At 40.8% G+C, this 15,854-nt stretch overlaps 1 protein-coding gene across 4 annotated transcripts in view; it reads left to right on the top strand.

The window, feature by feature from the left end:
- The first annotated feature begins 98 nt into the window (after positions 1-98).
- USP37 (ubiquitin specific peptidase 37) overlaps positions 99-15,854 on the top strand; it is a 36,916-nt gene continuing 21,160 nt past the window's right edge. For 2 of the 4 annotated variants that reach the window (XR_003991353.1, XM_030485476.1), the window contains exons 1-13: positions 938-1,235; positions 4,821-4,992; positions 5,542-5,642; positions 7,080-7,261; positions 7,622-7,696; positions 8,281-8,378; positions 9,879-9,963; positions 11,029-11,190; positions 11,665-11,796; positions 12,456-12,579; positions 12,848-13,053; positions 14,361-14,478; positions 15,684-15,763. Coding sequence is in view for 3 of the 4 variants with exons in the window: in XM_030485476.1 (XP_030341336.1) it covers positions 1,080-1,235; positions 4,821-4,992; positions 5,542-5,642; positions 7,080-7,261; positions 7,622-7,696; positions 8,281-8,378; positions 9,879-9,963; positions 11,029-11,190; positions 11,665-11,796; positions 12,456-12,579; positions 12,848-13,053; positions 14,361-14,478; positions 15,684-15,763 (1,691 nt within the window). In the remaining variant the exon portion in view is untranslated. Of the gene's footprint in view, positions 203-937; positions 1,236-4,820; positions 4,993-5,541; positions 5,643-7,079; positions 7,262-7,621; positions 7,697-8,280; positions 8,379-9,878; positions 9,964-11,028; positions 11,191-11,664; positions 11,797-12,455; positions 12,580-12,847; positions 13,054-14,360; positions 14,479-15,683; positions 15,764-15,854 lie in introns of those variants that run through there. The other 2 variants (XM_030485477.1, XM_030485478.1) reach the window with 2 other exon arrangements.

Genomic DNA, 15,854 nt, shown 5'->3' with positions numbered 1-15,854 from the left:
CCGAGCCTCCCCGGCGCATGCGCACCGGGCGGGCGGGCTGTCGCGGGGTGCGCCGGGAAGGGCGTCGCCGCCGCGGTGACGTAAGCCGGGCGCGCGGGAGCGTGCGTCGCGCGGCGTCTTGGCGCAGCTGGCCGGTTCCCGCCATCCGCCGCCGCTCCCCCCGCCCCTTCCCCCCCACGCGCCGGGACGCGCCGGGACGCAGGTACCGGGGCTCGGGCCCCCCCTTCCCGCGCCCCCCGCGGCGGCAGCTGCAGCAGCGCCTTCCCTCCTCCCCCCGCGGCGCCTCCCCTCGCAGCGGCGCGGCCCGCGCGGCCATGGAGCGGCGGGACGGGACGGGACGCGCTGCCCTCGCCGCTACCCTCGCCGCTACCCCCTGCCCTTGCCCCGGCGGGCGGCGGGGCTGCGCGGCTCTGGCCGAGGGCAGCGGGGCCGGCGCCTGAACTCGGGCTGCTGGGGAGCGGGGGGGGGCGGACCCTCCGCGGTGCGCGCAGGGGCCGCTTCATTCATTTATTCCTATTTTGCTTCAAAACGCGCCCCACCGAGCTGACCGGAGCTCGCGGCGGGGCCGGGGCTGCTCCTCGCACCGCTGGGCGGAGTGCCGGGGGGCCCGGCAGCGCAGGAGGGCTCCGCCGCCCCGGGGACCCCCGGCCGGGCCCACCCCCGTGTCGCGACAGGAACGAGAGCGTTTTCCCTCTCGGGCTTTCGCGAAAGTTTGGTTTCCGTCTCTTACAGACTCTCTCGGATACTTCTGTACTTCCCTTAAGTCCGTTGAAGTTGCTTTAAGGGTTCATAAGAACTTGTGTGTCTGGAGCGGGTCCGTTTGCTTTCTAGCAGTGGGAAATCGGCGCGTCGCTGCCCAGGCGGGGAGGGAATTGATTAACCTAAGTCTGCTTGTGTCTAACTCCACTGCGTTTACAAATACTAGCAAAGCTGTTCTCCCGAACTTCAGCAGAAACTTTAAACCACACTTACATCTTCCTGTAGAGGTTATCTGGCCTGCCTAGTTATAAACTTTTCCTTTTGAATAGGTCTGTAAGGTGGAGTAGCTCACCCCTGTTAGCTCTTTTCCGTGAGAAAGCATGGCTCTGCTAAAGGTGCACGGACCTGTCCGGATGCGCAGCATGCAGACTGGGATTACTAAATGGAAAGAAGGGAGCTTTGAAATTGTGGAGAAGGACAACAAAGTGAGTCTGGTGGTTCACTACAATGTTGGAGGGAGTCCAAAGACGTTTCAGGTACACCAAATATTAAGGCTTTTGTTTGAGCAGTGCATGGATTGTGCTCCTTTGTGAACAGCTGTCCTCTTCAAGGCTATTAAGTGTCATGCAAGCTTCCCTCTGTCACTCTTTCTTGTTCCTCATTTCCTGAACACTAATCCCTTTGTATAACTCTCCTGTAAATTATTCACGTGTATTGTTAAAGGATCTGCCAAGGCCGGCATCGAGATGCTGCTGAATGGGAAGAACCAAAAAGCAGAGAAGAGTTACCAAAGTACATATGTAGCATCGTGGCTCATGAGCTGGGGTTTTTGGAACGTGTAACCTTTCAGTTACCAATACATTTGCAGAATGTAGAGGTGCAGATTCTGAACACTTTGTACTAGCAGTTTTCCCACCTGAGGAGTGACAGTGCTAACACAATTGTACCCTTCCATTTGTTTAAACAAGACTCTGCTCCACACCAGTTGTTACAGTTTTAGGTTTTAAATATTCCAGGCAATGAGGTTCCTTCACTGGGAGGCTGATGCAGATCACTGTTAAAGATTTTCATGCACTATTCAGCCTAAATTGCCTTTTTTTGTTGGTTTTTTTCATTCTGTCCTTGGCTTCAGCTCAGTCTTCCTTTATGTGAAGTGCGCCAAATCAAAAGAATGTAAAGGAGTGCTTTTCTGTAAGGAATTTCTATCTGATACAAAAATATTTAGAGGATACGAGAGCAGTTGGAAGGGAAAAAAAAAATCCAATCTTATTTAGCAACTTTGTAACAGCCTAAACTAACCTAAGTGTTGGCTTTTGCTTTTTCATGCCACAGTTGTTCGTCATGAGTGGTGTTCCCCAGACTTTTCTCTGAGCTCTTTATTTCTGTGTGTGGACTCGGTAAAAAAAAAGTTCACTTTATTTTTGAAAGATCAGGTTTTGCTGCCTTTGCGTGGTGAAATGTCTTAGCAAAGAACCTGAGTTGCCTTCAAATCAAGGGGCGAGAACATCATTAGCTGTGGATAGTGCCTTCCTCTGTTACTGTAGACTTGAATCATCTGCCTTCTCGGGCACAATGCTGTGACTGCATGTTAGATTTAATCCAGCGCTGGACCATGTTGCTTCTGAGAAGAGTCTCATAGGTCTCTTATCTTTACTGGATGCTTATTCTCTTGCGCGGCTTTCTGTCTGGATGAGCATTAATGTGGTGTGACAGTGACTTGAGAGGTGATTCCATGGGGAGGATGAGCCTACAGAACAGCTAACCATGGCCTAAAGGGGCAGGTTTTGCTTCCAGCCTCTTGTCTCTGCTGGCTCTGCCGCTTGTCATGTCTCTCTGAGAGCTCAGTGGAGGGTTTTCACATGAATTAATTCAGGGAAAGGACCAAATATGAGATCTGGTGTAGGGGGTGATACGACACCATGCAGCTAGGATAGCGGAGGAAGAGGAGGAAATGCCACATCTTTAGACCAAATATTGTTCTTTGGATGGTAGTTATTTTTCAGCGGGATCTGCTTTCTGGTCCTGTTCATCCTGAGGCATCACAGACGCTGGCACAAGAGTGTTGGTGAGGCAAGCAGCAGGCAGGGAGAGCTGTCTGCTCCTTGTGCTGCAGGCTTGTGCTTGAGTGCAGTTTGGGTGAGCCAGCCCCAGTCTGTCACAGCGCTCTTGCATGTGCTGCCTCAGGCATGACAAGTCCCTGATAGTTTTGCTTTAAAAGTAGCATTCCCTTTCTTTGACAAGTCGCTCTGGGAGAAATGTAGGTGATTTCTCCACCTGTTTTCACTTCTCTATAGTACAACATTTGGATGGATCCAGGGTTACATTTTTTTCTACAATGACTGGTGTGTCATCAGATTTCTTATGTCAAATGATATGTTTTACTGATGTTTCAGAGCTCTGACTAAGTTGTCCTAAATACTAGATATGTATTAAGAGAAATATTTGCCCCCACCTTGCAAGACTTTGTGGTGCAGACAGGGTCATAACAGGTGGGTGGCGAGTATGGATGGAACCCTGTCTTGATAGGGTTTTGGGTTGAGAAAGATTGTTTTGCACTGAGATGGTGAAGTAACTTAATCCCTTTGCACCAGGCCTAATATTTTGAGAGGAACAAAATTTTGGAGCCCCCTTGTCAATTCTTAAATCTTTGAAAACATTTTTTAGCTTATAGTTAAAAAAAAAAAAAAGGAAAACAAAACAAAACCCCAAACACACACCCAACCTCCATCCCCACCCAAAAAAAACCCCCAAAACCCCAACAACAAACCAAGGGTTGAGCATAAAGTATTTCATAAGTTTAATTTTTCCAGCAAAACAACCCTTAGTTTCCAATTGAGGAGGTTTTCCAGCCTCTGATAAGCTGCTGTTGTGTCTGGATTGACTTTCCAAGAAGTTAGAGATCTGCATGGAAAAAAAGAAATCTCAGTGGGGGACACGGGGTGCCATTTGCTGTCTGAGTCTTCTATATAACCTGAACAAATTTAAATAAAAGTTGGGAATAATTTTTATTTTTAAACTTGTGTGTAATTTGAAGGTGACAGGACAGGTTCTAGAGCAATGTATAGTGAAACTTTGGCGTTAGGGTGTAATTACTGTTCATGTCTATTAATTCCTCCTTGTTGTTTAGCACGGTGGTGTGGCAGTATGCAGGTCAGGCCAAATTAGGAGACAGCTCCAATCTGATGGGCAGTGTTTTACTTTGTCTTGTGTAGTGCTTAATGACCTTGGCCATGGTTTCCGATCTTGTATGAAGCATTGAGTATAGCAATATCCTGGTGTGGAGGTCATTGTGTAGCTAGCACTTGGTCTTAGACAAAGCTAAAATGAGGAATTAAGCAAAAAAGGAGGAGGTAATTGAAAATGAAAGTATGCTTAGGTATGTATTGTCAAACTTCCATGCAGTCTGCAGGTGTGAGGGATTGTTTTGCTTCCTCTGCTTTAGGAGTTACCCTCAACCTCCTTAGATAGTGGAGCCTTTACTGAATAGCCAGTTCTTATAGGTGACCTAGCATGTAGTAACAATTAAGCAGTGGTATAATAAAGTAGCAGTGGCATTATTAGGGAGCACAGATTCTTATTAAAATTGTTCTTGTGCTTGACCATAACCCTGAAAGTTCTGGCACCACTTAATTGTTATAACGTTGCATATAGACTAAGCATGTTTCTTATTAACTTACTCCCTCGGCAAATTTTTTTAAGCTATGTCAAATCTGTCTTCCCCAAGAGCAAATTATAAACCGAGTAGCAGTTTGTAGTTAACATTTAAATCTTTCCCCATCTTAAACGATATTTCAAACTTGATGTGGAATTTTCAGACAGCTGAATGGGACTGTATGAAACTCTTATTCTTTACATTCAAAAACGTCACACTCAATAGCAAAGCAAGTTTCAGAAAGTTTATCTGGGCTTATAGCGACTGTTGAGCTGTAGTGATACTATCAGCTTCCAAGACCACCAGTTGCATTAATTCTGTGAGGCTTCATGTTTGCTTGAAATGAAGCAATGAGAAGTATTTCGGTGCGAGTGCCTCTCTATTGGAAGTGGTTTGTTTGATTTTTTTTTTTAAGTATTTGGGCCTTTTAAAAGTGGATTTATGTTTATAGTCACCTTCTTATTTTCAGCTAAGCCATAACATTAAAACTGTGACACTACGACCAAATGGTAGAAAGCTGTGCTGCCTAATGCTAACACTAAAGGATACCAGCTTCCTGACAATAGATAAGGTACCATTTAAAGATGCAAATGAAATGCGGATGTATTTGGATGCAGTCCATCAAGACAGGTTTCATACTGGTAAGTGCAATTGTTGTAAATCAAGTTGTTAACAGTTTGGAGAGGGGTCAGCGCTGTGTTTCCTTTTTGCATATCTTTAGCCATTTTGTCCTTGTGTTACTGGCTATCTTTCCATTTGTGTAAATGCTCCTTTCTGGCCCTGAACCTCAATTTTTGTTACATACCTTTCTCGTCATATACCTCTTGTGATGCTGAACAATAAGCAGAGATTAACATGTAGGTATTGCTTATGTTGTAGTCAGTTGGTATTTCAAACACTCTTGTCTGTTTATCACACATGCAGAGTCTCTTTCCTTTTTATTTTGCCTCGTATTTTATTTTGTTCTTTTTAAAGATAGGATCTTTACTGCCAACTGAGTAAATGACCAATATAAGGGATACCCATAAATATGTGCTTATGTCTGTGCCCGCAGAATATCGTACTGTCTGTTGGCAAGAAATCTAGCGTGTCCCTTCCAAAAGCAGCTCCAGCTAAATAGCATCTTACAAATAAGAATGCCAATTGGTTAAATGACAGACAAATAAAATGTTGTGTACTTTTCCTGTCAGTTGGAAAACCCTCTCAGGGATCTGGCAGCTTTGGAGGTGTGCTGGGCAGCAGGACCACACAGAAGGAAGTTAACAGGCAATTCTCTTACATAGAGAACCAGGTTTGTTTAATTGTTCAAATTTTTCCTCTCCTCTAATTTTCTTTCATTCATTTCCTTTTCTCATTCTCTTAATGTATGCTGTAATAGCACTGTAAATACCTACTTTGCATCCAAAGTCTTTGTGATCTAGAGGGCTTGGAGTAGATGTATACAGGGTGGTTGGCGATGCTGTATCTTGCTCATGAGGAGTCATATATTCAGTATGAATATATGAATAAGAAAGGTCAGTGTCTGGCTGTGGAAGACAGAATATGTTCTTCGTGCTGAGCTGTCAGTCGGGCAGAGAAGCAGCAGAAATAGAGGGGAAAATACGTGATTAAGGCTTGCTTCTCACATAGTTGTGAACATCTCTGTTCATACTGAATACCTTACATAGCAGCTGAACTTGTTACAGTCAGCATAGATCTTACTGAGTTTAGCAGACTTCAGCCAAATATGTATATATATAAAAAAGCCACTGACCTGATTTGGCATCAGAATAAAGTCACTGAATTTGTAGCATTCTGCTCAGATTTTTTGTGTAAATTTTGCAGATATTCCCCCCCAAGTGTTTTTCATTCAAAATGTTTTTATTCTTCGTTTTCTCCCTGCATAATGCAGATTTCATGATGTATCTACTAGCTTTAATTTACTTTGTCTCTGTGAATATACCTGTATTACCACCCTGAGGGAGGATATTTTTGATGTTGTCCCAAAACAAATTTTGCTTGTTGCTTAAAGGCAATATCACAGCAAAAACTCCAAGGCTCTGTATACAGTGGTAAGATTAGACATGTTTAGGTTTCAAGTCTAAAATTGACCAACATTCCTTAGTCAACTTGGCTCTTTCCATTGCATTACATGTGGCACTCGCTTGCCCAAGGCTGTTAGGGCACTGTTCTAATTATGTGGGTTTTAATATGGCTTTTTTTTTAATACCCACTCCCTAGGATTGATCTGGGGATAGATAGAAATCATGCCCTGAGATTTTTAATGTCAATGAACATGAAGGAGATTTTTAAAAACTAAAGTTTAACTGGCTTAGTGTTGGAAAATGAGAAGGGAAATTGATTACTGCAGTAGAGTTTCATGTTTATGCCTTGAGTCCATATAATCAAAGTTTTACCTGTGTCTAATTGGTGTTAAACTCAATCTATTACAAGTAACATTTTTCTGGTTTTGGATGCTACACTGTAGCAAGTAAAGCAGTGGCATAAAGGTTAGATTAGACTAGTAGTCATGTTGAAACAGGCTTCCAAGGGAAGTGGTAGAATTAACATCCCTAGGAGTGTTCAGAAACTGTGTAGATGAGGCCCTTAGTGATGTGGTTTAATGGTGGACTCGGCAGTCCTGGGGTAGAGGTTGGACTTGATGATCTTAAAGGTCTTTTCCAACTGAGTTGATTCTGTTTTTCACTGTTTCGGTTTTGTCCCTGCCCCCTCCACTTGGGTTTTGTAGAGTCCTCCCAAAAGGGTGGCCATGGAAAGTAAGGAGGAAAATGCATTGCGCAAGGTACTGGGTACCCCCCCAAGAGCGTCCGTTAAGAATTCCTCTGGAACTGGAACACCTAGCAACAGGGTGAACATCTCAGCATCTCCTGCGTCCTCAGTCCCCCACAGAACGGGCTTGTTGGAGAATCGGTAGGAGCGTTATCCTCTTACTATGATAATGTTAAACTTTAGTTCTATGTAGAGCTGTGGGTGGAATGTGGTACACCTAGGAGTAAGAAGGGAATATGCTTCTTCCTCTAGTTTTACTGTTACTTTTAGCAGGATGTTAATAAGTGTTTTTCTGGCTTCTGGCTGGTACTGGCACTAGAGCTTTATGAACAACTTAAGAGCTGGGCAGACCAAATTGTTCTCTGTATGCTATAAAAGTGGAGATTGTGGGAGATAGGTGCAAAATGCACAGAAAACATTGAGGAGTTCTGTTCAGTTGGAAGAGAATCACTTGCTAGCCTTTCTGAGAGAATGACCACTTCAAAAATTTTCTGTCATCAGTGAAAAGAGGAAAAGGACACAACCTCCTGGTTCAGAAATGAGTGAAGATTATCCCAAAGAGAATGATTCTTCAACGTAAGTAACTGTGGTTTCTAGTTCCTGATTTTAAACTCTTCATTCATTTGTAAAGGCATTTTTTTCTGAAAAGAATGCTTAGGTATTTCCGGTCTCAGCAACGTGGTACAGGCCAACCACTAGTGAACTTGTTAACATACTGGGTGCTTGATAATGGGGTTTGCATTCAGGATTAATGAGGGAAATACAACCTATTCTTGCAGTTGACTTACGGGAAGAGGCACGTGTGATTTTTGTCATCTTTCTTCTGTCGGTCTAGTCCGAGCTATCATATGTGCTATACATGTATAGCAGTAGGTATCCTCTTTATTGAACTTCTTTGACCCTTTTCAAAACAAAATTCGTAAAGGGGAAATTGCCATTTGGAGAATAAGCTCCGTGTGGTTGAAATCACATTTAAACATAACTAAGAAGGCTTGTTTAAAGAAATAGGTTAACCTGATCTGCAAGTAAAGTTCAACTGTTCCATAGTCAAGTGTTAAAGGTAATAGGAGAGAAATGCTTTAAACAAATTGTAAATATCGAGCAGGAATATCCTGTATCTTTTATAACTGCACTGACAACAAACTCTTGTTTGTCTGTAGGAATAATAAAGCCTTGAGTGATCCAGCATGGAAGTACTTGAACAGTAGCAGAGAGAAACAGTTAAATCTGAAGCAGGCAGAAGAAAATAGGACATCAGGTAAAAAAACTGAAAGTAAAGCCAAATGATACCTGGCTTTGACCAGTTCTATTTTAACACTTTGGTATTAGTTTAGAAAGTTGCTGCAGGGGTGGTTTTCCTCATCTGCTTTCCCTGTGCCATTAACTTTCAGGCTTTCTATAGAGCTATATGTGAGATGCAAACAACTTGCCTTCGTTTTTGAAGCTTGTCTTGCTCTAGCATGACCCTGACCTTTATGCTTGGGTGCTGATGCCAGCCCATGTGCCAGCTTGTTTGAAAATTCAACAAGCAGCTTCAAATTTTGCTCCAAACTGCCCTTCCCCTCGGAAGGGGATTCCTGTAAACGCCTCAGGATTTCCTTTTTGCTTGCTTTTTTTTGTTTATTTTTAAAGCTCTCCTTTGCTGTTAGTGCCCACATGAATTGTAGGCTGGGGCTTTTTTGTGCTGAAAATGTGTACCAGTTGCTTTTACTTCTCTGTCTTTTCCCCAGAACTTAGAGGGGGAAGTATTTAGGGCCAGGACTTTCATTCTATTTGTACCAAAGTTCTGTTGGATACTGATGTGTGACAAGGTTTTATAGACAATACAGAAATACTGACAGTATGTACATAAGCTAGTAAGCAGCATCATTCTTCATTTCTACTAGTAGATACTGAGCCCCTTTCCCCATAAAGGGGAATTCATTCAAGATACTGTTCTTATGAGAAATGTTGCTGAATGCATTCCTCTTCTAGTGCAGCTCTGATGGCACAAATATGTTGCTGGAGGAGCCAGTAAGGTGAATGTCTCTGAGTGAAAATCTGGTTTGCTCTTTAGGGTCAAAATTAGAATTTATGAGTATGTACCTGCAAAGTCAGGCAACAGTATTGTGCACTTCATATATATGCAGTTTTGAAAGTCACATGCTTCAAACCACTTCAAGCTGGGATAGAAGCAAATTCTTATGATCCAAACTAAATTACACTGTGATTCACCATAATAGGTGGCTTTTTGACTCTTGAGGACTTTTTTTAATGTGGCACCATCTGAGGCATTAAGGTCTCAGGATCTGACACAATGATATCAGGACAATGAAACAATCGTTTTTTGCCTCAAGCATATAGTAATTTACTGTGGAATTTGGAGTAGGAAGAGAAACTATTTCCACTTCTGCATACTTACCTTGAATTTTGAGACATCATATTAGAAATCATTTGTGAGTTTTCAGTTACGTGTATCTTGTGTATCAGAACAAGAGGTTGATATCTTTCAGATAGTTTAGACCATTCAATGACTCTTTAATGTTTCATATAGCAATTTGGATTTGATGGAGATTATGGTATTAAATTCAAGTAAAACTCCAGCATGTCTTTAATTACATATGATTAATATTTACTAAGTATGTGTGTTTAGTACTTTCCCAACTAATTCTGTAAAACGGTATTTGAGGATTTTAGAACCTAAATAATTTTAAATTAGTTGTATAAATAGCTGAGTTACCTGGAACAAAATGACCTGCCTCTCTTTCTGTCTTTCAAGGTATTTTACCACTGCAGTCATCGTCCTTTTATAGTAGTCGGTCTGCATCAAAAGAGTACTCCACTGGCAGTTCCACCCTGGACAGGTAGGACTGATTCACTAGCATGAACTCTCAATGACAGTTCTTTCCCAGGAATTAAGATCTCCAGTTTCCTGGGTGTTTATCTCATGGTATATAGGTTATATGCATAAAATGGGGGGGTGTATGTGTAAATATAGATATACACACACTTCATTTTTACTCGATGTGGCTACAATTGCTCTAGTTACATCTTCAAACTCTAGTTACTGCTTGCAATAGTCAGACTTTCTAAAATCACCCAGGTCTGTTACAGTCGTTGTGAATGACTGATCCAGATGTATCTAAGCTCTAGATAGTTCAAATTCTATATAAACTCTGGAGCTTTAGACTGAATCCTTGCTTTATTTTCCCAAGTAGCTACATGGTATGGAACTGTATAATATTCAGTATAATACTGAATCCTACTGAGGTTGGAATTTTTCTGTGTTAGACACTGCACAATCAGACTGTTGGTCTCTGTCCTAGATAGATGAGATACAGGATCAAGAAAGAAAAGAAGCATTGTCCATGCTTTATACATGAAGGACCAGGTGATTAGATTGCAAGAGGCTGAAAAATAAAGACTCTGGCCCAGATGTGAATTTTAAGCATATCTTAGGAGAGGTGATCTCATGCTACATGATCATTCTTCCTCTCATCATACAGTGTGGAGAATTGTTTTGTTAACTGTTATCTTAAAGACAAAGATTATCTTGAAGGCTGGGATGGATGAGGCAGGCTTTGAGCAACCTGTCTAGGGGAAGGTGTCCCTGCCCGTGGCAGGGGGTTGGAACTGGGTGATCTTTAAGGTCCCTTCCAACCTGAACCATTCTGCAATTCTGTGATAAAAGACTTGGTTATGCTACATGCACACCTGTGGATGTAAGGAAATTTAACCAAAGAAAGTATTAAGTATCAGGAAAAGTTCCCTCTCTCACACCTCTTTTGCATTATGATACATGTCAGTTGTCTTGTGCGGCCTTACCAGTCCTTGTCTTCTATAGTGATACAATTCCAGTGTCATGGACTATAGCTATTTAAGGAAGAGCATTAGAAATCTTACACTTCTTATCCTTTTTATGTTTTCAGGTCTAGTGTATCCGGCCAGACCCCTTCAGCCAAAAGAAGCCTGGGATTTCTTTCTCAGCCTGCTCCTCTTTCTGTTAAAAAAATGAGATCTAACCAAGATTACACAGGGTGGAACAAACCCCGAGTGCCCCTTTCCACCCATCCTCAACAACAATTACAAGGGTAAATTTAATTTTCTTTAACATGCACACTTGGATCATCAGAACATGTACGTTCTTGTTAGAATTATTTAATAGGAAAAAAAATTATTAAACTAATGGTCACTGAGACAGGGAATACTTTTCCTAGTTTGGAAAATAGGTATTCTTGAATTCACTTCCTGAGAATTTTAGAGATATAATAATTTCAGTTAATTCATGTTCCTCTCATACAATTTCATTATTAATTTCTCTATTTTATGTATATGCACACTGTTTTTTAAATTTTGATTGTAGAAACTCATTGGTTCTTTCCTGATAAATGCCACCTCCCATGAGTTTTCTGTTTAGCCTCACAGGCAGGAGGACAGCTCCAATAAGAAACCCTGGGAAGTGGCTAGAGTGAATGTTGTGCATGTTGGTAGTGCTATGTTTAACACTGGCATGTTTATACATTGACACAGGTACCATGTTCAGTCTTCTTTTTTTTTCCCCTCAGATTTTCGAACTTGGGAAACACCTGCTACATGAATGCCATTCTACAGTCCTTGTTTTCAATTCAGTCTTTTGCTAACGATTTGCTCAAGCAGGGTATCCCATGGAAAAAAATTCCGCTTAATGCCCTTATCAGGTAAAATTCACTTTTCTGGGAAAGATGTTTTTTGTCATTACTGAGAAATTAATTTTGTAATACCGAAGCACCTTTGTAGAGGGTAATTTGCATGCATAGATAATAAAAGAAATCCTAAATTTAATTTAGAAATAGGAAGTAGGCTCTTAAAAATTGCAGTGCTGAGTTACAGGCCGAATTTTATATCTTCTGCATTTCTAGTGGCAAAGTGGAAAAAAATAGAAACTAGTCTGACCATGCAAATTGAATTTAATGATTTTGTGTTAGTTATTTTGGTGCCATGTGATTTTTTTTTATTTTTTGTCTCCTATCAGTACAGATGTTTTCAAAAAACACTGTGTTGGTTTTTTTTTTTCCTTGTTGTAAAAAGTATAGCAGAAATAAGTTTCTAGAACTTTAAGACTCTTTACCTTAAAAGGTTATGAATTTTTTTTTTTGTTCATTTGGGTCCTGTTCCAATGATGGCCTCAAGGAGACTTCAAAATACTTGAAATGGAAAAGGTTAATTATATATGATAAATTTTCATACAGAACCACTTAGCCACTTACCACAGGACAAAAGCTTTTAGAGACACTTAAAATGAGGTATCGTGAGTTTTATTTTGCTTCTCTGAAGTCCCAGAAAGCCAATTAGTGTTTCATTGCATTGACTTCTCCAGACGTTTTGCCCATCTGCTTGCTAAAAAGGATGTCTGCAGCCCTGAGGTTAAGAAGGAGCTGCTCAAGAAAGTGAAAAGTGCCATTTCAGCTACTGCAGAGAGATTTTCTGGGTACATGCAAAACGTAAGTACCATATTGACTAGAAACAGTTATGTGTAATTTTTTCAGTGTTTGGACTGCACTGAACGCCTGTCAAGCTTCAGCTCTATTTGACAGTGACTTGAGCTTTTGGCTGAATGACAATGACTGCCTGCTGTTTTTTAGAGCAGAGCTGCCTCAGTATTGCTGAATGCAATGAACTAAAATACAATTTCCCCAGTCTGTGTGTGTTTTGAGAGAAAGGTACTGAGTGGAGTTGTACAGAATCACTTTGAGTTTACCCTGTTTGTAGGATGCACATGAGTTCTTGAGCCAGTGCCTGGATCAGCTGAAGGAAGACATGGAAAAGTTAAACAAAACTTGGAAGAGCGAGCCAGTCCCGAATGAGGAGAACTCACCTGGACGGGCTTCTGATGACGTCTCAGCCACCAAAGTTTATACGTGTCCAGTTATCAGTAACTTAGAGTTTGAGGTTCAACATTCTATCATTTGCAAAATGTAAGTATGCTTGAGAGCTTTTCTCATCCTCACCTTAAATGACGCTTAAGTGTTCCTGTCTTATGTGACTTCATCTGCAGGTTAGAACTAGAACTATGTGTGTTGCAAAGATAGATATTTAGAAAATATTTTATGGTCTAAGAATTCTGTAAACCTCACACGATGCTGTCTGCTGCTACAGACCTTCTTTGAACAGTCTCATACCATCTGGTTCCTCATTACATATCCAGTGGAAAGCCTCTGTGCTTTGTTTTTTGTGTACTGGTTGTATGAGAATAGAGAGAAAAGGGGGTTTCAGCCCAGTAATGTTATCTCTTAAAAGAATGGGAAGCCACGATTTTAATTTGTTCTTTCTAAGGGCTTCCAGAGAGTGGCATTTTCTTCTATCTCTGTAGGCTATTGCAGAAAAAGATGTCGACTAGTATGTCAACCAGGAGAATCAACTCTCTTCTGACCTAGTTGATTCGCTGATTCTGTGTCTGGGCATTTATTGTGTATGACCTGTGCAGCAGATTGCCACTCTGAATGCTTGCATGCCACAGAGTTTTCATGAACACAGATATTTGGGAATATTACTTTGTGTGTACTGCGTTAGTTCCCTAAAATAATTACAAGTAACTTGCATGCAGCTAATAATTAGTGAAGAAAAATTATTATAGGGTCTTTTTTTTTCTTTTTTTGTCTTTTTTTTTTAGTTTTCTTCCCAAAAAATAGTGTAAGAAAATTGAGGTTTTGTGGGATTTGTTTGTTTGTTTTGTTTTTGTGGGGTTTTTTTTGTTGTGTTTTTGGTTTTTTTGGTTTTGGGTTTTTTTTTGTTGTTGTTGGTTTTGTTTGCTTGGTTTTGGTGGGGTTTTTTTGGTTGGTTGGTTGGTTTGAGTTTTTTGTTTTTAAGGATTTTCTTAAAAGGATTTTCTTCCTAAAAACAGTTTGAAAGTATTTCTAGTCTTTCCGTTCTTCGGGGCTAGACTCACTTCTTTTTTCCTAAGAATGCTAAATGAAGAAGACGTGTTCAGATGCATAGCAGTCACTTTGATTTCCTGTATACCTGATCCCTTGCCTCTCCAAAGCAGTCTGTGGTTTTTTTGTTCTTGCCCTTAAACAAATGTTTCTTTCAACTTCTGAAGCATCAAAGTGAAATCCCAAAATTCAACTTTGTCATAAGCTTCAGACAGTTCAATTTTAAGCAAAAATAGATTGATCAAGAGGCATATGTTTACTGGGAAGTTACTTTAGCCTAAAAAATGTAAGTTGCTATTAATTTCATATATATTTTTTGTTAGACTTACATAAACATGTTTCTTTTCTAGGTGTGGTGAAACAGTCACTAAACGTGAACAGTTTAATGACCTCTCCATTGACCTTCCTCGAAGAAAGAAATTGTTGCCTTCCCGATCGATCCAAGATTCCCTTGATCTCTTTTTTCGGGTACATATTTTTGGGGGAGTTGTTTTATTCACTGTGGAGTATGTGTAGGTTATGTGCCACATGGAAATCTTTATTGTATAGCTGATTGTTAGTTTCTATGACAGTGATTGCAGGCATATGAAATAATTAACTTTGCATTTTGGGGGCTTGTACATTAACAATATACAGTATGTTTTGTCGTAAAATGCTGTGCAGGCATTAACTGATCCTTTCAATACTGCTGTGAAATAGGTAAACTTCCCCATTTTGTGATGGAAGACTTGAGGCATAAACAAATACAAAGGAGAGAAGGGAGGCGAGCAGGTTGAGATAATTGCTCAGGAATTGCTGCTTCCTCTCCTGGGTGAGGGCGTTTCAGCAGCTTATGTACTGCCTTAAATTAGCATGGAAGAAAAAGGTCATGCAGATACAATAATTAAAAAAATAGCTGTAGTATGTGGATGCTCATCTTGTAAGTAGAGCTTCAACATGAGATTTCTGAAAGCTAAAAATGAGCCTTACATCTGTGAATCAGTGATGTGTTTTGCCATACCTTGAGGCAGACTTGTGTTTTTTCTCCATTTACAGATAGTGTTTTCAGCAGAATAATTGACGTGCTTATTCTTCTAAAAGCTGGTGGAGGTCTTATAATTTAAAAAAAAAGTCTTAATTATAGTGGTCATTTGGCCTCACTTAAAGAAAATGGCTGTAGAAATGTTTGATGGCTAAGTCATGTAATTTCAGCACAGTGATGCTTCAAAAGTATGTTCAAAAGTGTGCTCTGGTTCAGCATATCCTTGGCAAGTTTAGATGAGGATAGCTTTTCCAGAGCAAAGTTGAGGTTTTGAACAAGAGAGAGAAAACTTATTCAAAGCTTATGATGAAAGAAAACCCACGCCTGTATATGGGAATGAAAACTAAACCTTACAAGATTGTTCCTTCTCTTTGGAAGCTAATTTTTCTCAACTGTGGCTAATTCACTAGCCTGCAATAGACTTGCAGGAAAAAAATCCACATATGTTAGTGGATGTCATCAATGTGTAAGCTCTGCTCCCTGTCCTCTTATCAGATGCCCTCTTGTTAGGTCACATTGAAGGTGATTTTAATTTTAAGTGTAACTGCTGTTTTGAAGAGCTTCCATGACAGCCAAAAGTGATGTGTTTTCTGCTGAGATCAGTTTGATGTATCTTTTGTTCCACTAGTCATTTTTCTGTTCTCTTAAACAGGCAGAGGAGATCGAGTATTCCTGTGAGAAGTGCAATGGAAAGTCTGCTGTTGTCACACACAAGTTCAACAGGCTTCCCAGGTAAATGTTGATGTCTGTTCCTCTTTTTCCTGGAAGCACATGTTACAAAAGTGCAAACAAAAGTGCTGTGAAGAATAAAGCTGGGAAAATG

Source organism: Strigops habroptila, chromosome 5 (genome assembly GCF_004027225.2).
Source record: "Strigops habroptila isolate Jane chromosome 5, bStrHab1.2.pri, whole genome shotgun sequence".
NCBI classification, from domain to species: domain Eukaryota; kingdom Metazoa; phylum Chordata; class Aves; order Psittaciformes; family Psittacidae; genus Strigops; species Strigops habroptila.
This window is presented reverse-complemented; position numbering and strand designations above follow the sequence as displayed.